General features: G+C 53.0%; 6 protein-coding genes across 6 annotated transcripts; 3 read left to right on the top strand and 3 right to left on the bottom strand.

Moving 5' to 3' along the window:
- The first annotated feature begins 35 nt into the window (after positions 1-35).
- K437DRAFT_253341 (DUF1253-domain-containing protein) lies at positions 36-2,641 on the top strand. The gene is made up of 7 exons (XM_013390693.1): positions 36-831; positions 905-1,342; positions 1,420-1,590; positions 1,662-1,890; positions 1,971-2,104; positions 2,179-2,277; positions 2,349-2,641. The coding sequence occupies exons 1-7, from the start codon at positions 224-226 to the stop codon at positions 2,599-2,601; spliced, it is 1,932 nt and encodes a 643-aa protein (XP_013246147.1). The 5' UTR covers positions 36-223; the 3' UTR covers positions 2,602-2,641.
- K437DRAFT_253342 (uncharacterized protein) lies at positions 2,362-5,016 on the bottom strand. The gene is made up of 2 exons (XM_013390694.1): positions 3,021-5,016; positions 2,362-2,939 (listed from the first exon to the last, which is right to left on the bottom strand). The coding sequence occupies exons 1-2, from the start codon at positions 4,720-4,722 to the stop codon at positions 2,779-2,781; spliced, it is 1,863 nt and encodes a 620-aa protein (XP_013246148.1). The 5' UTR covers positions 4,723-5,016; the 3' UTR covers positions 2,362-2,778.
- A 229-nt stretch (positions 5,017-5,245) lies between these two features.
- On the top strand, positions 5,246-6,173 carry K437DRAFT_231002 (putative clathrin coat assembly protein ap17). Its single transcript, XM_013390695.1, has 4 exons — positions 5,246-5,562; positions 5,653-5,773; positions 5,860-5,997; positions 6,070-6,173. Exons 1-4 carry the CDS (start codon positions 5,407-5,409, stop codon positions 6,084-6,086), a joined length of 432 nt encoding a protein of 143 aa, XP_013246149.1. The 5' UTR covers positions 5,246-5,406; the 3' UTR covers positions 6,087-6,173.
- A 1,739-nt stretch (positions 6,174-7,912) lies between these two features.
- K437DRAFT_231006 (uncharacterized protein) lies at positions 7,913-11,866 on the bottom strand. The gene is made up of 4 exons (XM_013390696.1): positions 10,842-11,866; positions 10,339-10,752; positions 9,167-10,262; positions 7,913-9,095 (listed from the first exon to the last, which is right to left on the bottom strand). The coding sequence occupies exons 1-4, from the start codon at positions 11,754-11,756 to the stop codon at positions 7,939-7,941; spliced, it is 3,582 nt and encodes a 1,193-aa protein (XP_013246150.1). The 5' UTR covers positions 11,757-11,866; the 3' UTR covers positions 7,913-7,938.
- Positions 11,867-12,239: 373 nt separating this feature from the next.
- Positions 12,240-17,501, top strand: K437DRAFT_271819 (RecF/RecN/SMC protein). Its single transcript, XM_013390697.1, has 9 exons — positions 12,240-13,326; positions 13,399-14,502; positions 14,569-15,479; positions 15,549-16,053; positions 16,119-16,350; positions 16,425-16,836; positions 16,895-16,950; positions 17,015-17,128; positions 17,203-17,501. The coding sequence occupies exons 1-9, from the start codon at positions 12,382-12,384 to the stop codon at positions 17,412-17,414; spliced, it is 4,491 nt and encodes a 1,496-aa protein (XP_013246151.1). The 5' UTR covers positions 12,240-12,381; the 3' UTR covers positions 17,415-17,501.
- K437DRAFT_253348 (DUF367-domain-containing protein) lies at positions 17,415-19,103 on the bottom strand. The gene is made up of 7 exons (XM_013390698.1): positions 18,773-19,103; positions 18,525-18,691; positions 18,328-18,434; positions 18,128-18,264; positions 17,977-18,044; positions 17,687-17,897; positions 17,415-17,626 (listed from the first exon to the last, which is right to left on the bottom strand). The coding sequence occupies exons 1-7, from the start codon at positions 18,930-18,932 to the stop codon at positions 17,562-17,564; spliced, it is 915 nt and encodes a 304-aa protein (XP_013246152.1). The 5' UTR covers positions 18,933-19,103; the 3' UTR covers positions 17,415-17,561.
- Positions 19,104-19,237: the final 134 nt, after the last annotated feature.

Consider the following 19,237-nt stretch of genomic DNA (forward strand, 5'->3'; position numbering starts at 1 on the left):
TATGTGTTACTTTCTATACCATCTTTCCAAGTAAATGATACCAACCTGTCCCTCAGACCGCCACGCGCTTTTGACATAGACAAGCTCGATTGGTAGCTGCTCCATAGCGTCTGCCGCCTGCTGAAGGCAGCTAATTGCATCTCTCAAAGGCAGACGCATTTCCCGTCCGCCTACATTGCTACCTCTCAGAATACACTCGCAGAGCGTCCGAACGCAGTGCATAATGCCACCCACACATGCGCTGGGCGACGCCGAGTCGTCAGCCATCACGACACAGCTTCTAACACTTGTCAACGTATCTGCGGCCGCCCCTGGTAAGCGTAAGCTTACACCTATGCAAGACTCTTCTGGTTCAACGCGGGAGGCCAGAAGACGACGTGTGATCAACAGAAGTTCGTCAACGACTTCCTTGACGACGGGCTCGCACAATGCGAACAATCCCTCAGAGAAGGCCAACCGTCCGGGTCCTGCGGCTTCAACATCGGCTCAAGCCACCCAAGAGACTTTATTCGATACCTGCTTTGCATCTGGATGCCCGCGCGCAGGATTTGCAGAGCAGGTTTCGCTTCCCAATAAAGAGTCGACCTTGCCTTGGCTTAGCCATTCTAAAGCAGCGGGTAGAGAAGTAGAAACGCTGCTCGTTCCGGACATCGAGGGCCTGAATGGGAATGAAAAGTGTTCCTCTGTGGTTGCGCATCTCTCGCAAGGATCTCGGACGACAGAATCGAGTTTAAGTAGCTATGCGGATCTTCTAGACTGTACCATCTCCCATGCAGAACGATCCGTGTGGCGGGAAACAATTGCTAAGCATGTCATGGAGCATGCCCACTCGTGAGTGTCTTTCGTCAGCGCTGCCTAACTGTGACTATGGTCTCGTGAACTGACGCATCGCCACGCTTAACAGAACGCGGAGAAGAATTCTTAAGAACAACGAAAAGCTGGCTCACGCAGCTTCTAATGACACTGAGGTTGATACCGAAGCAGTGAGAGACCAAGGGTTTACTCGCCCTAAGGTCCTGATCCTTGCGCCATTCCGCAATAGTGCACTCGATTGGCAGAGACGACTCGCGAATTACTCGAAATGCTCCCAAATTGACCAGAAAGCACGTTTCGAGCGAGAATACTCACTCCCGGAGCATGCGGTCGATAAACTCGCGCAGCCTGAGGCGAGGCAGCGATACCCGGCCGAGCACATCGAAACCTTCGCTGGTAACATCGATGACAACTTCAACATGGGCCTCAAGCTCACCCGTAAGAGCTTCAAGCTGTATAGCACCTATTATGACAGCGACCTCATTTTAGCCAGCCCTCTTGGTCTTCGGCTCAGCATAGATAAGGAAGGGTAAATTCTATCAGACTATGCAGCAGATGTACCCGAGGGGGAAAACTCACGCAGAGACCTATCTTTTACTTGCTCAGCTCTGCCGACTTTCTCTCCTCCATCGAGATTCTTGTCATCGACCAAGCGGATATCATGCTCATGCAAAATTGGGAGCACGTCAAATTCGTCCTCTCGAAAATGAACAGATTCCCTAAAGAGTCGCACGACACGGACTTCTCACGGGTCAAGCAGTGGTATCTGGATCAAAAGTCAGTTGCCCCAAACCCAACGCCAGTTTCTAATGACAATCTGGCTGACCTTCTTATAATTGCCATCTTAGATCTCGCTTTCTGCGACAGACCATTGTGGCATCTTCCTATGCCTCTCCAGAGCTGCTCCACCTCTTTTCAAAATCGCTTATCAACTTGTCTGGCAAAAGGCTCATCTCAATGCACAATGCTCCAGCCATGTCGTTAGTGCGATCCGGGATCAGGCAAGCGTTTACTCGCTTTGACTGCGCTGACCCCCAACGGGAAGCCGACTTACGCTTCAAAACGTTCACCAGCAAGGTAAGATGCTCTGCACCATAAGTAATTGTCCTAGTGTTCAGGTGACTGATTATCGCCTCATGTCCCTGCTCATTCCGCAGACATTGCCAGCCCTTTTGCGTTCAGCTGTGAGCGCGAGTAAAATGCTCATCTTTGTCCCGTCGTACTTCGACTTTTTGCGTGTAGAGCAACACTTGCGGGGTGTGAAGGAGGTGACATTTGCTGCCATCTCAGAGTGAGTCGTCCGAGATGCCATGGCTCCTCAACCGGTTGCTGCATGGCGCGCCTGACGACCGATTATCTTCTTAGGTATTCGAGCAACAAGCAAATCTCGAGAGCAAGAGAAGCGTTTTTCTCGGGCCGAAAATCGATCTTGCTCATGACCGAGCGCTTCCATTTCTACAAGCGGTAAGCATTGCAAACAGGCAATGTTTTTGACGGGCGCCAGCCAGAACTAACCCGCAACGCCTTTTAAACAGCTACCGCATTCGCGGCTGCCAAACCATTGTTTTCTACGGCCTCCCAGAGAATGCAGCATTTTTTGCGGAAATCCTCGAATTCCCCTTCGTACATGCGGCTGGGGAGCCAGCCGATGCAGACGAGCTCGAACCTAGCGAGGTGAAGGTGGAGGCCATTGTTTCAAGATACGATCTGCTCAAGCTACAGAGAATTGTTGGATTGGACGCGCAGAAGATGCTGTCGGAAGACAAAACGGTCTGGAAATTCAGCTGAACTTGTAAGATAAATAAATGCGAATGAAACTTTAAGAGCATGTAACGTCATTGAGTGCTCTGGCACCTTTCTAAAGCAATGGGGAGACCAGTTCATTTTGTCGTATGATCGTAATGGATAGCATACCATGGACGTTGGGCTTGGCTGTGGGATGTGTGGAATGTAGTATGCGGGCGGTTATGAGGGTGCAGGCGCAGGTGCCGGCGTAGGCGTAGACATAGGAATTGCGACGGGTGCCGGTGTAGGCGTAGGCGCAGGGCCAGAGCCTGACGCTTGCGCTGATGTCGGAACCGGCGCAGGGGCAGGTGCCGAAGCAGGTGGCATAGGAGCGAAGTCCCCTGAGACGAGGGATTGTTTAGGGGTTAGAGTCGCGCAGGAAAAGGTTGCAATGCAAAAGAGGAAAGGGAGGCGAAGCTCACATGGTCTGGGGACGAGGGCCATGGGGAAAGCCCAGACCGCAGCAATGACAACTCCGTTTCCTTTGTTCTGCGCTGCGATGGCCTTGAACTCGACATCGACAAACATGGAGATGTAGCGGATGAAGGGAACCAATTCTGGAATACCTCCCGAGACAGCCATGGTTTGCAAAAAGCCGAGAAAGGAGCCAGAGACGCTTTGCGCTGTGCCGAGGTACGAGATCGTTGACGGCGGAAGAGTGACCTCGAAGCCCCACCAATGGACAAAGATAGACATGCGGTCGATTGGTGCAGCGAGGCCGACATTGGTGCCTGATGCCTCGATGACTGCGCCTGTGATGGACGCCATGGCGTTGAATGCGCCAAGCTTGTCTGCGCCTGCAGTGACGATTGTGCTCTTGGGAGAGATTATGAGGGAGATAGGCGAGACGCCCATCAACGTTGGAACCTCCGGTAGTTGCGGCAAGTTGACAAGCGAAAGGGCGTTCTGGTCTTTTCCAGATGGCAAAGCGGCCTTAACAAGCTCGTTGGTCGCGTGTGTGGTTTGGGAGCCTTTTGCAGGGGAGGTGGCGGCCCACGGGAGCCAGCTGGCAACATAGCCAGCTCCAGCTACAATGCTGAACCTCCCTACGGCCTTGACCGGAGCTGAAGAAACAGAAGCTGTACTTACAGTAGAAGCATGCTGCGCAAGAGCATCGGCGTGCCTGTTGGATGCTGTGCTCTCGTCACAGTCAAGGCAGACCATGCGACTTGTGGACGTAGGCGGGACGGAGGCTGCCCGAGCCTCGTGCAGCGCCTCTTTTGCTGTACGGAGCTTGGACGCGTCTTCATCAGGCTCTGTGATGCTCTCAGGAACAGCGCCGGCATATAGGACACGCTCCATTCCGTGCTCCTTGACTGCTGCTCCAGCAGGGTCGACTTGCATGACGCGCAGCTCGCCGATGATGCTATTGGCTAGGTCGATGTCTAGCAACGCCGATTTCAGCTTCTTGAGCTGTTTTGCCTTCGCTGCTTGCGCTTTGTCGTAAGTCATAGTTTCCTTCTTTGCAGCCGACTTGGCATTCTTAACGGCAGCCTTCGCTGCATCTGGGTTGCCGTTCATCAGCTGCTCGAGCAGGCGAGCGTGCCGGCTTGCGACCGCTTGATGGTTAGTGACCTTTGCTTTCGGAGCATTCGGGGAGTGATGACCCTTGTGAATGCCATCTTCTTTCCAGACAAAGTGTTGGTGGTCGTCACGTTTGCTAGCTCGAAGGATCTTCTGCTCTTGTTTGACTTGTTTGGCCGCCTTTGCTGTGGGCTCCTTCGAGGAGCGTCTCAATTGAAACTGAACTACTCGCGCTCTTTGCTTGGACGGTAAGGTGTGCGTGCGGAGCGCAGCACTTTCTTGCTCGAGCTGCTCCTTGATTGTCTCAGCCTCTTCGACGGAGGGGCTGAAACTGACTCTCCGTGGTACACTTTCGGTCTTTGCCGAGGCGAGGACAAGGCCAGAAGCAGCGTCATGGGTAGAGCTAGTCTCTGAAGATTCGGCGGCGCCAGCACCAGCAATTGCAGATGCTGTCAATGAGCTCTTCTTTTCGCCCCCGTGCACCGCCGTCGGCTTATTAAGAGCAGACGGTAGCGAGGCGACCTTGCTGTCCTTCCTGCTCCTGAACGGCTTAATGACGGCGTCGATGCTGAAGCGTCGCGGTGGCTGAACGTCCGCCATGGTGGCACAAGGTATACGACGGGCGTCGGGTTTTCGTGAGTCTTCCAGTGGTTCGTGAATGGTCGTCAAAGTCGTCAAGGCCACATCGGTGGATGGAGGCAAGCATGTCATCCGCTCGCCATCTGTTACTCCAGCCCAACAGGATATCCAACCCATGCGAGAGCAATAGTTGCAAGTATCATGTATGTTCACGTGGGACGAATGCGCCTGTATGAAGCGCGGCGACTGCCTGTGGACTGCAGGGTGAGAGGAGAGACATCAACCAGCTTGGTGCCCCTGTCCGGCGGATTGAATTGAGCGATGGAATGCACGGCAGCCGATGGGCGATGATGTACATACATACATGTACGAATAGTTCGGCAAATACGCAGCCGAGGCTGTCAGCGTTACGTAATGCTTTCCTATTGTTTCGCGAATCGCTCCACCGAGCGTTGGTGAGCGCCCTCCATGCGACACGAGTCTCCCTGTCTTTAATACAGACGACAGCAGACCTTTCGCAGATGCCTGTTTCTTGAAGTACTAACACAACCAGACACCGCCCAACCTGCTCTTTGATGGCATGACTTGGATCTCCAGAGAGGGATTGTGGGCGGGTAGTCTGCACCAGCAGGTATAGCCAGGTTCTCAAGGCGGCAGAAGCTCCCCACAGCCATTTCTCGAGCCGCGAGCCATCGTGCTGCTACCATGATTCGCTTCATCCTCGTCCAGAACAAGCAGGGCAAGTCTCGCCTTTCCAAATTCTACGTGCCTTACGACGATGACGAGAAGGTCAAGCTCAAGGGTGAAGTGCACCGTCTCATTGCGCCGAGGGATACGCGTCATCAATCCAACTTTGTAGAAGTGAGCGGCCATTCCCCACTCCCAACGGGAGATGCTTTGACTAATTTTGTTGCCAACTTTTGGGTTCTCCTCTCACCTGGCACCCTCCAGTTCCGAAGTCACAAGATCGTCTATCGCAGATACGCAGGGCTCTTTTTCTGCGTTTGCGTGGATGCCAACGATAACGAGCTCGCATATCTGGAGGCGATTCACCTTTTTGTTGAAGTCCTCGGTATGTCTCAGACGCAACCTTTCTACATCGCAGCACATGGTGACTGATGTGAGCCGACTTTCCTGGACTGGAATTCCATTTTGCAGATACGTTCTTTGGCAATGTCTGTGAACTGGATCTCGTCTTCAACTTCTACAAAGTATATGCGATTCTTGACGAAGTATTCTTGGCTGGTGAAATTGAGGAGACGAGCAAGAGTGTTGTGCTCAATCGGTTAGATTATCGTAAGTGTCATAAACCACTGATCCATCTATATAAACGATAGTTTGACTCTTGCTCCTTCTTTCTCTTTCCAGTCGAACGCCTGGAATAGAGCTTGGCCGGTGTCCACTGATTGCTGTGCGACTGTCACTGTATCATACCCCCACCTACCCATTAATGTACAACATGCGATAGTCCTATAATATATGGATGGCTGAAGCCCGTCGATCGACCGTCGAACGCTCGCGCGTGATGTGGCCTGAGCCTAGAATATTCAGAATGCGGGCTGGATTTCCCTTCAAATAGAGATCCCACAAAGCATCCGAACCTGGCCTTCTAGACTATAACATCCGGCCTCTGGAAGACGACGCCGGATGCGGGGTTAGGTCTGTGGTTCGGTCCGAGAGCCGCACTCCCGCTGGAAGATATTCTTAATGCCGCTTCTAGACTATTAGCAACCCGCACTTCTGTAGTTCTGCTAGCGTGCCAGAGTACATTTCATCGACGCCGTGTACCGTAAACTCGATGCAGATTTCAGGAGGCCCACCTTCGATGCTTCCTGTGGCTGAGAGAGGCTTTCAAATGATACCAAACTAAAATCTGATCGCTTGACTGAAAGCACCGATCTGCGGTCGAAAGGTTTCATGGGAAGCATCGCGTGGCCCTTTCGCCTTATATCCTTTAGAATGGTTACAGCCAAGAAGTCTATCATCGCCATCACATGGGCGAAGGCCAGCAGAAACATACAAGGGTTCTCTGCAAGCCCCCTACACTTCGAAGCGAAGCAAAATTGCGGAAGTAGCCCTTTGATCGTGACTCGCGACAACCCCCAGATGCCCACATCTGAGCCTTACATGTCAGTCGATACACTCGGGCAGAGTAAGTACGCTATGGGAACCCAAACGCGAGAATCATGTAGTGGTGGTCTTGGGTGCGAGGCTGCCGGTTAGCTTTCGGAAACGTATGCGTTGCACGAGTCCCTAATCCCGTCCGTTCTACGCTTTTGTTAATTCACTTCAGTTGAACCCCCGTTTGGACCTGTGCAGCGCTCGTGTATTTGCAAAGAAAGGCTACACAACCGTTGTCATGTCACGCAGCAAGCAGCGGCTTGATGAGTAGGCAAAAGAGGTCAGTATCGATCCGTAAGGCTGTCTCCTGGCTGCAACACCGAGTGACTAATGCCATTCGCCGTGGCGCCCCTCTCACCATGCAGCTGGACCAGTTAGCACGCCAAGCTCGCGGTGGCTCAGCTTATACAGTCAGCGCTCCGTTGTCCATGACTTTGTGTGAGATGCTACGAGCATCGAATCTATCGAGAAAGCCATGGAAGCGGTCATCAAGGCATGATCTGACAAGCAGATATGCTCGGCTGTGGATAATGCCTCCATCAGAAATCCCTTCGAATTCTTGAAGCAGGATGAAAGATTCGCCAAGAGTGCTTTGGCAGGAAGCATGTGAGCTGTCATTTACAAATGAAATTAGAACAAGCCTTCTTGCTGGCATCCTTGGTAATATCCAAAGCGTTGACGTTATATTCAACAGCTTTGGAGAAAATGCCTTTACTCAAGCCAGTCTTAGGGCGATGGAAGCCCACGGACTAGGTGGGTGGACGGACCGCGATACTGACTGACTGCATCTGATCCATATATCCTGTACGTTGCATCAGTCGCATGCAAGAGAGTACGGGAAGAACGGCGTACACAGTGAGGCACGGTTGAAAATCTGCCCCATCACGGAGACACTGACGAGCGAGCGATCGGCCATACCATGGTCACGCACGTCGTCATCAACGGGCTTGTGGAGAGTGCGGGTACATGGGCAACGTTCTTCTTCAAGCCAGGCCCACGAATTCCGGACGGAAGCACACTGCGGCCAGAAGAAGCGGCAAAGACTTGGCTATTCCTTGCATAGCAGCAGCCGAGCACTTGGACACATGATATTGACTTAAGACCCGCGAAATAATACTATTGATATGTTGCGTACTTGCACTGTGCCCAGGCATGAATTCTTCGATGGGAACTTGCAATGGCGACATCTTGCAACACGAAGTTTAAGCCCTCGGTCAACTGCCCTTTCGGGCTCCCCCATAACGCCTTGGCAATGCGAGCAAGATGCTTATGGTGTCTCTCCTTCCACCTTTGCTCCACCTCCTGCTCAAAACGCTCCGCTTGAGAAGTGGCTTCTTGTAGAAGTGGCTCGGGTAAGCCAGCGAGGGACGCACAATGGATGCCAAAACTGCTGTTCGCCATGCCCTTCCGCAGGCGATAAAGGAAGATGATCTCCTGACGCCCTGTCTCCTCATCGACTTGTTCGGAGTAAGCCATGTACATGTTGACCAGCCTGCCTTGCAGATCTGGAAGTGAGGCGACAGAGCCGAGAGAAAAATAGTGCGTGATGAACAGAGTGGTTGGACATCTGTAAATGGGTCGGCTCATCAGCTCCCGTAAGACAGCGTATGCGACGGCAGTGCCGTCATTTGTCGAGGTTCCCCGACCTAGTTCGTCAAGGATTACCAGCGAGCGCCCCGTTGCTGCGCGTAGAATTTCAGCTGTTTCTTCAATCTCGACCCGGAAGGTAGAACGTCCGTTTGCAAGATCATCGCTTGCTCCCATCCGGGTAAGCACTGAGTCATGCAAGCTGAGACGGGCTGATCGGGCTGGCACGTATGCGCCACACTGAGCAAGGATGACGCACAGCGCGATCGCTCGTACTGTCGAGCTCTTACCGCCCATGTTTGAGCCGGTGAGTAGTATTCCTTTCGACCCCGTCTCTCCAAGCTTGATAGAGTTAGGGACGTAGTGGGATATATGCATCGCTTCGCTCATCGGATGTCGAAAGTCCTCCAATTCAATGAGGCCTGTCGACTCTGCATGGCTTTCCACCATCTCAGGACGGCAAAAGTTCGGAAGCGATGCAAGCCGCGCAAGACAATTCAGGGCGTCCAACGTGGCGAGAGAAGCGACTACGTTACGCAATGGGATGTAGGTGTTCATGAATTCCTGGACAAACGTCTTGTAGGCGTTGTCGGCTTCGAGCTGCAATGTCTCTTTGAGCTGGTCACGTTGTTTGATAAGAGCGACAATGCGCGGCGAATGGAAGCGGACCATTTTCGTAGTAGAGTCTGCCGTGGGGTTCAAGGTCTAGATTAGTTGGTGACCCTCCTAGATGAAAGCATGCGGGCATGCGACTTACTGATGCGAATCCAGGTGGACGGAACCTTGTTTGCGTCACCCTTCCTAACTTCGACTAGATACTCCTTATCGGCTACAGTGGTATACTGCAAAGAAGGTCTCTTAAGCTCGATGCGCAGCTCCTTTAGGTGCTCATTGAATTCTGTCTCGTTGACACTGAGTAAGACCTTGACGTCTTGAAGTAACGGGAATTGCTCCGGATCTGCGAAAAGATCCATTTTATTGTCTTCGCGCGCTGCGACCACGCTGATCGCTGAAAGAGCTTGCTTGCAGACTTCGCGTCCCTCAGAAAGAGAGAAAATGCCGTCTGTCAACATTTGACTACTCAGTGGCACATCAGATGCCCTCTTGAAGTCGAATTCTGTAGTGACTCGATTGAGCGCAATCAATATTTTTGAGAATTCTGAAGGGGAACTCCGTCCGTAGGATAGCCGCGCAAGGCCTTGCTCGAGGTCGGGCAGGCCATTGAGCAATCTCAGTGCCTTGCCAAGCGTCGCAGATTGTGATGATTTGTCTACAACCTCCTCCACCGCGGCCAATCTATGCCTGAGCGCCTTCATGTCGGTGAGCGGTTGGCCGAGCCACTTGCGGAGCAGACGCTTGCCCATCGCCGTCTGAGACCGATCGACGAGCCAGAGCAAAGACCCTTTCTCCCGCCCGTCGGTCCCGTTGCGGAAGATCTCGAGATTCTTGAGAGTGTTGGCAGTGAGAAGCATAGTGGAACGAGATGCAAAGGAGGAGAAGTTGAAGGCCCGCTGAAAGAGTGCATCAAGTCCGAAAGACTTGAGATGCGAGACACAAGCGGCAAAGCTGAGCAGCGCGAGATGTGGAAGTGAAAGGATGATCGCAAGCATTGCCGATTTGGCTGCTTCATCCGCCTGCTTGCTTGTCTGTACTGTCTCAGTGGCCACGTTGAGTGCTTCGTTGTAAGACAGAATTTGGTCCTCTGGCCATCGCTCCGTCCGAATTGGTCGGCCATCGCTGGTGCCTTTGCCTGCCGTGTACTTCATGATCTTTTCGGTGAGACGCGATAGTCTGCCTTTCGGAGGCATGAGAATCTCGATCGGACTGTAATGCGCGAGTCGTGTCTCGAGTTCCTACGCAGCCACGGGACAGTCCCGGTCAGCACTGCGTGAAGGCATGGTAGACTTTGCCTGCTTGAGCTGCACTCACACTCCTCATCCTGGTATCTTCAAATTGGTCCCAGATGACCTGACCCGTGGAGACTTGCACGCATACAATTCCAATGGTTACACGTTCCTCTGTGTTGTTCTTACTGTCCTCCGACTTCTCAACGATTGCCACTAGACTGTGATTGGCTAAGTTGCCAGGCCCGTTGGCGTCCACATCGCCATCCATACCACCGCCAGCGGAGAGGGTTTCCACCCAAGTGCTTGCGGTGTACACGCCTGTGAGCTTGCGAGTGAAGGGTTTGGAGGCATTCGATGACATGGCTTTCAATGCTCGCGTCTCGGTCTGTCGCACGACACCGACCTTGTAGCCTGCTGAGATGAGCGTGCGTACGTGCACATGAAGGCGATGCACTGGAACCATTGCAGTGAGGAAGTTGCGGTCTGGAAAACAGGCCTGATCCATACGAATGCGAGTGCAGAAATTTATTAGTATCTGCGGCATCTACCGCAAGAAGGCCCACGATATGCTAACAGCAGACTCACTACATTCAGGTGGCGGCTAGCAATTCGTGCATCTTCGCCAAAAAATTTGAGCTTGTACCCGACCTCGACGATCAAAAGCACACCAGGATAGTTGCGCTTAAGTTCGATAATCTGTTCCTCAAGTGGCGTGTACGGTAGACCGGACGGACCAACTGCTTTCTCGTTGGCTTTCCCTTTCGCTTCACTTCTGAATGCAGGCTTCGTGCAATCCGCAGGGACTTTCGCCTTTCGCCCATTATCTTCGGCAGAATGTGCGGAATATTTCAGCAAGCTGAACCGTATCAGTCCCTCACCCTCACCCTTGTCCTGTTGCTGTATCTCTTCAAGGTCGCTGTCATCACTGATCGAATTGGCACGGTCACGCTGAAACTCCGTTTCAGCAACCTCGCCACCCGCACCGCTTGCACTGAAGTCCTGTTTCCACTCTAAATAGGCTTCTGGGCGGCTGGCAGTTTCGCTCAAGTAGCCAAAATTTCGGGAAAGCACATCGCCACTCAAGAGCGTTCTGCGGAATGCTTCATGTCGTTGGAGCTCTTCAAATGATTGATCCACGCTTTCTTCGCTAATGCCATCCGATGTCGGTTCTTTGTTCTGCCCTAATGATTCAATGTGAGTGGAACATGATGGTTCGACAAATCGCCAGCGGGAGAGTTTGTCCGCAGCCGTCAGGAGGACGTTGCTTTCGCTCCTGGAATGGGCAAGAGCCTTGCTGTTGACGTCCAGTTTTAGCTTTTTCGTGGGCGGACCAAACTCTCTGAATGTCTCATTGACTGCATTCTCATAATATCTGCTTCCGTTTTCCGCGCTGACACTCCTTGCAGCGTTGGCTGCTGCGCCGGCACTGCCAGTTACCCGAACCGGAGAGAAAAAGGAGGAGATCGTCAAGTTACCACGGAGCTTGTTGGAATTGGGCATTGTTCAGCCATCCTTCCCCCGAGTGCATCGTCTGGCCTTTCTTGTGTGCAGGTTGAATGCTGCTACAGCAGCTGCCACTCTGATTGCCGATGATGAGCTGTTCTGCAGTCCGCAATTGAACAGTAGGTATCGAAGATACTTAGCCGACGTTTCGAGTAGCTGTCTTCGGGAGCTCGGGGCTGAGTATGGGTTATGGAATAGCTGGGCCATCCATCTCAAGCAGGAGACCCTGCAATGAAGCTACGAGCACCTATTACGTAATGTTCCTCAAAAGCGCGCATGTTGCGCGTCGCGTGACGCGTTTTGTCTTCAGATAGTTAGGGTTGTATCACGTGCTCTCCTTTCGGGCACTGATCACGACGCGACGCGACGCGACAGCACATCATACCACAAAACACCACGCCGCTTTTGTTGTGGACCCCAGCGCCCAGCAAACCTGCGGACATCCTACATAGATGTATATTCAGGTAGTAACTCTCTCATGTTTTGACGCACACAGACGTAGTTCACAGATCATCCAGACCACTCTTGATCTGACTGCATTGGGGTAACGCTCTCTAGCCAGCCCATGCGAATAAGGCCGCAAGGTCTGCTGCCACATTAGTACCGGCTGAATCAAGAAAACATGGCACCACGCAGAGCAGCAGCAGCATCGGCCAAAGCACGACTGGCCGCAACCGCCGGTGACGACGAGGCCGGCAAGGATGGGAGCGACATTGAGAACGACGTAGCTGTCGCCGCCGCAAAGAAGGTACGCTCCAGAGCTCCCCGACGCACAGTGTCGGGCGCTTCCCAGACCAGTTCGCGGTCCATGAGGAGGTCAGCATCTGTCGAGGCAGACGAAGACGAAGTCGAGGGCGAGCAAGATGAGCCTGTGCTGCGAAGAAAAGCACGAGTACCAGCTCGCAAGGCTGTGCCCGCCAGGTCCAGGACCAAGCGCACAGTGTCATACGCCGAAGAAGATAAGGCTGACGAAGATGAAAGTGAGGCGGGTACCACGGAAGACATAACAGATGAGCAGAAGGAATCTTTGGCACCAGAGCAACCAGCGGCAAGCGCAATTGAATCTACAGGCGACGGCGTGGCTGCCAACACGGAAGTAGGTAAGCCAGGAGACTTGATCAGCATCTCCGTCGATGACAGCACAGTAGAGGCCGAGCCCGAAGACGGCGATATGACGACTCAGCAAGCCACGCCACAAGCCCGCAAGGTTGGTCTACCCGAAGTAAACACGCCGCTCGTATCCAGAGTGCCGCACACACCTAGCGCACCTGCCCCTGCCCCTACCGAAGCCAAGACTCGTCTGATCATTCACAAGATGGTCTTGCAAGACTTCAAATCGTACGCTGGTAGACAAGAGATTGGTCCCTTCCACAAGTCTTTCTCTGCTGTCGTCGGTCCTAACGGGAGTGGGAAGTCCAATGTTATCGATTCACTCCTATTCGTCTTTGGCTGGAGGGCAAACAAGATGCGGCAAGGCAAGCTCAGCGAGCTCATCCACAACAGTGCTAGCAAGCAAAGCCTGCCTAGCTGTACGGTCGAAGTTTGGTTCCGAGAGATCGAGGATCTGGTGAGTGTTCCAAATGGACCCCTTTCCTCCGCAGCATCACTCATTCTCATGCTGTAATTTTATTCCGTGTAGCCTGGCCCAGATGCCTTCCGCGTCGTTCCAGGCTCAAAGCTCGTCGTCGCACGCACGGCCTTCCGCAACAACACATCTGTCTACACGATCAACTCGCGCAAGTCCACCTTCACTGAAGTGACGACTCTGCTCAAGGGTAGGGGTATCGATCTTGATCACAAGCGGTTCCTTATTCTGCAGGGCGAGGTTGAATCGATTGCTCAAATGCCTCCCAAGGGAAAGACAGAGCATGAAGAGGGCTTGCTGGAATACTTGGAGGATATCATCGGCACGAGTGAGCTTAAGGTGCCAATCGAGGAAGCAGCGGTCAAGGTGGACGAATGCAACGAACAGCGATCCGTCAAGCTCGAGAGGCTCAAGTTCGTTCAAAAGGAAAAGCAATCTCTGGAGAACAAGAAGAAGGAAGCGGAAGAATACCTTCGTGATCAAAATGAACTCACGCAGCGCCAGTCCGCACTGTGGCAAGTCTACATGATGGAGTGTCGCAAGCAGATGGCTGTGGCGTCTGCCGCGATCGAAAAGCTTCAGGGCCGGCTCGAGCAAGAGACAGAGAAGCATTCTGGTGCAAAGGGTGAAGTCGAAGAGCTCACAGCTGAGCTTACGGTCGTCACGCAAGAGTATCAAGACGCAAAGCAGGAGTTGGACAAGGTGTCAAAGGAATTGGCCAAGTTCGAGAAAGCCAGCTTGCAGTCTGGAGAGAAAAAGAAGCACATCGAAGCAAAGGCCAAGAAACTCGAAAAATCCATTGCGGAAAGCAAGCGAGCAATTTCAGATGCTCGTGCAACGGCCAGGAATTCTGGAGAGGAAGCGCAGAAGCTCAGAAGCGAAATGCTCCAGTTGGAAGAATCTCTTGAGAGGGAGGAGGTCGCACTTGAGGCTGTTCGCGAGGGACTCAAGGACAAGACACAGGGCTTCACTGCCGAAATTGAGAAGAAGCAGAGAGAGCTGCAACCTTGGACAGCCAAGTTGACAGCGCAGAACAATGCACGTGGCTTAGCAGTCGAAGAGCGTACCCTGCTTTCCAGCCGAGAAGAGCAGCACAAGGAGCGCATCGAAGCCGCTGGCTTAAGTTTGCGGGAGCTTGGCGCCGAGACTGAAACTCAGGTGAGTAGATGGTTCGCTTGCAGAGCACTGCTTCAATTGCTCGCTGATCACTCTGTCTGGTGGCAGTGCGACGCGATCGAGGCTTTCCGCAAAGAGAAGGCAGATATTGGCGCCAAGCTCGCTGATGCCGAAAAGCAGCTTGAGCGCATGCGAATAGAGGAACAGAAGCTTCGATCCGCAGCCGCCGCTGCGCGGTCGAAAGCTGAAGAAGCTAAAAACGCGTCCGCGAACGAGAAGAATCGCAGCCAGGTACTTAACAGCCTCAATCGTCAAGCTGAACTTGGCATGATCAAAGGATACCATGGTCGCCTTGGCAGCCTTGGCGCCATTGACGAGAAGTACGACATCGCTATCAGCACAGCGTGTCCAGGCCTGGAGAGCATTGTCGTGGACAGTGTTGAGAGCGCTCAGGCTTGCATTGAGCATTTACGCAAGAACAACCTTGGTCGTGCCAACTTCATCTCCCTCGACAAGCTGGAAAAAGGACCTGTATTAAGGGTGCAGACGCCAGAGAATGCACCCCGCCTGTTCGATCTCGTGCAGGCTAAGTCGGACGTATACGCACGCGCTTTCTACCATCAGCTCAGAGACACACTCGTCGCTTCAGACCCAACGCAAGCGAGCCGCATCGCATACGGTGCCACGAGGTGGCGCGTGGTCACCCTCGCGGGCCAACTGATCGACAAGAGCGGTGCCATGTCCGGTGGGGGCTCCAAGGTGTGTCAGGGTGCCATGAGCTCCAAGCTGCAAGGGGAGCAAATCTCGCCAGAGAAGCTAGCTCGCCTGGAGAAAGAGCGCGATCTAGCTGAAGAGCAACTCCGTGGTCACGTCAAGGCGATCCACGAAGTGCAAGAGATGGCAGAGCGATATCGGACGCGGGCCCCTCAAATTGACGTGGACATCGACACGGCGACAATGGCGATCGAAATCAGCAAGCAGAGGCGCAAAGAGTCCGAGAAGCAGCTGCAAAGGTTGAGGTGCGATATAGCGTGAACATTGGTGGACTTTCTGCTGCTGACTTGTGGTTGCCCCTTTCCCTGGAGCAGATCTGAAGCAGAACCCGACGCAGCAGAGGCAGCTCGGATCGCCGCACTGGATCAGGTCATCGCCAAGGCCGACTCAGAGATCGAGAAACTGTCTGGAAAGACGGCTTCCATTGAGTCGGCGATTGAAGCTTTGCAAGAGAAAATTCTCGAAGTCGGAGGCATCGAGTTGCGAGCGCAGAAAAGCAAGGTTGATGGTATTGTGCAAATGATCGAGCTGAACACAGAAAGGATCACGAAAGCGGAAGTGGGTAAGGTCAAAGCCGAGAAAGATATGGCCAAGGCCGAAGGCTTGGTGGCCGAGCTGGAAACAAGTCTGCAGAGCCTTGAAGCTGATCTGCAAGAAATTGGTGCAGAGGTAAAGGGCACTGGCAAAGAAGCGAACGCTGTGCAGGCCGCCGTGGACGACGCACGTCATCTGGTAGCAGAGAAGCAAAACCAGTGTGAAACCTTGCAAGAGCAGATCGAGGCCCACTCTGATTCCATGAATGCCTTCCGCGCCATTGAGGTGCGTCGTATAAAGAAATCACCTTCCCGTTTCCTGCTGCTGACGCACACGTTACCTTCTCATAGATGGAGATCAAGCAAAAACTGGAAGACAATGAGCGTTCACTCGCTGACAACAGCAAGCGTCTCGCACATTGGACTGACAGGCATGCATCCCTCGTTCTTCACGAGCTGGACGACTCGGAGGACGCCAAAGATGAGGAGGCGGATGTCGCACTTGAGCTCGTCACATATCCAGAAGATGATCTCGTCGCGATTGACAAGGAGAGCATCAAAGCTGAGATTGTTCTTTATGAAGGTGAGCCAATATACAGGCAAGAGGCTGCCTCAGTCCGACTGCATCACTTAAACATATTTTCGGAATACTCGCAGAGCGTTTGTCCAAGGGACACGGTAACCTATCGATTCTTGAAGAGTATCGCAAGCGAGAACAAGATTTCCTTAAGCAAGCTCGCGAGCTTGAGGCAACGACGCATGCCCGAGACAACGCCAAGGAGCAGTACGACGAGCTGCGCAAGGAACGCTTGGAACGCTTCATGGCCGGCTTTACGGTCATTTCTAGTAAGCTCAAGGAGATGTACCAGACGATCACCCTAGGCGGAAACGCAGAGTTGGAGTTGGTCGACAGCTTGGATCCCTTCAGCGAAGGCATCATCTTCAGCGTCATGCCGCCGAAGAAGAGCTGGAGGAATATCAGCAACCTGTCAGGAGGAGAGAAGACCTTGAGCAGTCTGGCGCTAGTGTTCGCGCTTCACGCTTTCAAGCCGACTCCGCTTTATGTGATGTGAGTTCTAGCAACTCGGCGCGTTTTGGAAGGGACTGACAACTTGGCATGCGTGTAGGGATGAGATCGACGCTGCCCTTGATTTCCGAAATGTCTCGATCGTCGCCAACCTCAGTAAGTGCCTCGCTCAGCCAAAGTCCCGATGAACATACTGGCTAATGCCTTCTCTAACTTATAGTCAAAGAGCGAACGAAGAACGCGCAATTCGTGATCATTTCTCTGCGCAACAACATGTTTGAGCTAGCCTCCCGTCTCGTTGGTATCTACAAGACATCTTCAATGACCAAGAGCTGTGAGTGCTGGCTGTTTGTTTCTACATTACTACCGGACGGCTTAAGCTCACCCCACTCTCTTTTGCTTCGACAGTGACGATCGAGAACAAGGACATCAACCTTATCGGGCGGTCGCAGCAGCCACGAGCAAGTCATCAGGCCCATAATTCGCAAGGACGAAGCCTACCAAAGAGCTCAACGCCCTCCAGTGCTGCTCCTACACCTTCTAAGAAAGGCGCAAATATGAGCTTTAACGAAAGCGACATGCTGGCCACGCCCTTAGCCGTGCGTCACAACTTGCAGTAGCTAGAACGTGTATTTCTTTCCGGTCGTCAGGATAAGTGCCACGATAATTGCGTGTAATTTATGACTTGTACGAAAAGGAGAATGCCCTAAAGCCCAATGCCTTCTTCACCTGGTCTGCGAACAAAGGATACAAGTTCGTGGGTATCGTCATGTGCTTCTGACATCTTCCCTCTCGTCTCCTTCATCCGCTGGCATCAGCAGCTGCATGGGATCTATGTGGCGACATCAATCAGATGAGACCACTCTTTGACGGTGCAAAATCAGCAGCTCACCAAATTTTTTCATCTTCCCGGCTTGCCGGCGTTCCTCCTCATCTGCCACCACCTGCTTCCCAGCCTTGTCTATGTCCTCATGATCTCTGCACCGTTTGTAGATGTCAAGGACTGGCCCGTTGAGCTCTGGGAAACTGTGGCCCCAACCAAATTTGCTGAGGATGAGGTCGGCGCTGGCAGGCTCATCGCAGATGTACAGAGCAGCTGCAAGCTGAAGAGAATTCAGACACATGAACATTTGTTGCCAGTCAGCATTTGAGATTCAAGGGGGTTGTTCGTGATACGCTCACCGCTTCTACACAGTTGAGTTTGAGCGGCTTGCCGTAGTTGACAGGATTCGCAGCCACCAAGCGAGGGACTAAGGAGCAAAGCCCAGTGGCAATGTCAGTCCAACCTCAATCATTTTCGCATGTAGCGCACATGACCGCGGGCATGACGCACGTAGCCGTTCATGTGGCGATTTGATCTTTCCGAATGGCACTTCATCCAACCTTGCCCAGCTCGCTTCGACGACTGCAAGGCCATGCTGTTCGATGATATCCTTGTCTGCAGGAGACACGGTCTTTGTTGCGTTTGGCCTGAGAGCAGATCAACATCATCAGCCATTCCGAAGTCTAACGGTGCTAGAAGACGAGACTAACGTTAAGACCACACCACGGAATCGTTGCCCAATCTTGAGCTCTCGCATGAATCCGAGCCGTGCAAGCTTGCGTCCAGAACATCTCTTCGGATCGCAGTGGCCGAAATCCTGTTAGTTGAGACGATGGATGGAATATGAGAAAGTATCCTGCAGGGAAAAAGGGGCAAGTGCATGCAGTCCTTCGACCATGTTACGCACCCACATGGCTAAAGGAATCTCAAGGTTGTCTGGTCCTTTCACAGCATCGTCGCTCTCTTCACCGCTCTCGTCCTCAGAAGTTGCTCCAACATAGCCATCGAGCTGCCGTTGCTTACCCTTGGCTTTCTCGCTTAATTCGCTACAGTCGGACTGAATCTCTGGGTCTTCTGTGAGGAGAGCAAAGCATATAATGCAGTTGCGTCAGGATGAGGCGCCGTACGCAACGTTGAATACTCGCAAGCCCTAACCATCTGCTTCTGCGGGGTCGTCTATCGCACTGTCTGGCCGCCAAGAGCTTTCTTGCATGTACGCCTGATGTCTTGTCGACCCACGGCCGCCGCCTCGACCCCTGCTGATTTTCCCTCTTGTCTTCCCGCCAGCGCCTGCATTATTCTTTGGCTTCCCCATTATGGCGCTAATGCGAGTCGCGAAGTATCCTGGCGAGAGGCAAAGGAAATCGTTCCCTCCCCTGCCCCACGTCTGCGAAGATCCGTACCAAAATGCCGCCGCAAGACGAACTGCAAATAGTGCACAAGCCGATGAGCTACTCCAGCCTCCAGTATTCAGCTGTAGGACGTCCTGAGGCGGATTGAATTGCCACACGCAATGCTTTGATGTACAGGGCACAGATCATTCATTCCCTATGATCGCACAAAGTGGACGATTAGCTGCTGTCTCACTCTCATTTGTCTATCTTTCTGCTGAAGATGGGG

Source organism: Tilletiaria anomala (assembly GCF_000711695.1).
Source record: "Tilletiaria anomala UBC 951 chromosome Unknown K437scaffold_3, whole genome shotgun sequence".
In the NCBI taxonomy this organism is placed as follows: Eukaryota; Fungi; Basidiomycota; class Exobasidiomycetes; order Georgefischeriales; family Tilletiariaceae; genus Tilletiaria; species Tilletiaria anomala.

What these genes read in the sequence shown, in the direction of transcription:
- K437DRAFT_253341 (XM_013390693.1), top strand. Translation starts at nt 224, where the DNA reads ATGCCACCCACACATGCGCTGGGCGACGCCGAGTCGTCAGCCATCACG. An exon ending in TCAAAACGTTCACCAGCAAG is followed by an intron (nt 1,891 to 1,970) that starts GTAAGATGCTCT and finishes CTCATTCCGCAG; the next exon opens with ACATTGCCAGCCCTTTTGCG. An exon ending in CGCTTCCATTTCTACAAGCG is followed by an intron (nt 2,278 to 2,348) that starts GTAAGCATTGCA and finishes CCTTTTAAACAG; the next exon opens with CTACCGCATTCGCGGCTGCC.
- K437DRAFT_253342 (XM_013390694.1), bottom strand. Translation starts at nt 4,722, where the DNA reads ATGGCGGACGTTCAGCCACCGCGACGCTTCAGCATCGACGCCGTCATT. An exon ending in GGCCCTCGTCCCCAGACCAT is followed by an intron (nt 2,940 to 3,020) that starts GTGAGCTTCGCC and finishes CCCTCGTCTCAG; the next exon opens with GGGACTTCGCTCCTATGCCA.
- K437DRAFT_231002 (XM_013390695.1), top strand. Translation starts at nt 5,407, where the DNA reads ATGATTCGCTTCATCCTCGTCCAGAACAAGCAGGGCAAGTCTCGCCTT. An exon ending in ATCAATCCAACTTTGTAGAA is followed by an intron (nt 5,563 to 5,652) that starts GTGAGCGGCCAT and finishes GGCACCCTCCAG; the next exon opens with TTCCGAAGTCACAAGATCGT. An exon ending in CCTTTTTGTTGAAGTCCTCG is followed by an intron (nt 5,774 to 5,859) that starts GTATGTCTCAGA and finishes TCCATTTTGCAG; the next exon opens with ATACGTTCTTTGGCAATGTC.
- K437DRAFT_231006 (XM_013390696.1), bottom strand. Translation starts at nt 11,756, where the DNA reads ATGCCCAATTCCAACAAGCTCCGTGGTAACTTGACGATCTCCTCCTTT. An exon ending in AAGATACCAGGATGAGGAGT is followed by an intron (nt 10,263 to 10,338) that starts GTGAGTGCAGCT and finishes GTGGCTGCGTAG; the next exon opens with GAACTCGAGACACGACTCGC. An exon ending in GTCCACCTGGATTCGCATCA is followed by an intron (nt 9,096 to 9,166) that starts GTAAGTCGCATG and finishes ACCCCACGGCAG; the next exon opens with ACTCTACTACGAAAATGGTC.
- K437DRAFT_271819 (XM_013390697.1), top strand. Translation starts at nt 12,382, where the DNA reads ATGGCACCACGCAGAGCAGCAGCAGCATCGGCCAAAGCACGACTGGCC. An exon ending in TGAGATTGTTCTTTATGAAG is followed by an intron (nt 16,351 to 16,424) that starts GTGAGCCAATAT and finishes GAATACTCGCAG; the next exon opens with AGCGTTTGTCCAAGGGACAC. An exon ending in CCGACTCCGCTTTATGTGAT is followed by an intron (nt 16,837 to 16,894) that starts GTGAGTTCTAGC and finishes GCATGCGTGTAG; the next exon opens with GGATGAGATCGACGCTGCCC.
- K437DRAFT_253348 (XM_013390698.1), bottom strand. Translation starts at nt 18,932, where the DNA reads ATGGGGAAGCCAAAGAATAATGCAGGCGCTGGCGGGAAGACAAGAGGG. An exon ending in CGACCCCGCAGAAGCAGATG is followed by an intron (nt 18,692 to 18,772) that starts GTTAGGGCTTGC and finishes CTCTCCTCACAG; the next exon opens with AAGACCCAGAGATTCAGTCC. An exon ending in AACTCAACTGTGTAGAAGCG is followed by an intron (nt 17,898 to 17,976) that starts GTGAGCGTATCA and finishes AATTCTCTTCAG; the next exon opens with CTTGCAGCTGCTCTGTACAT.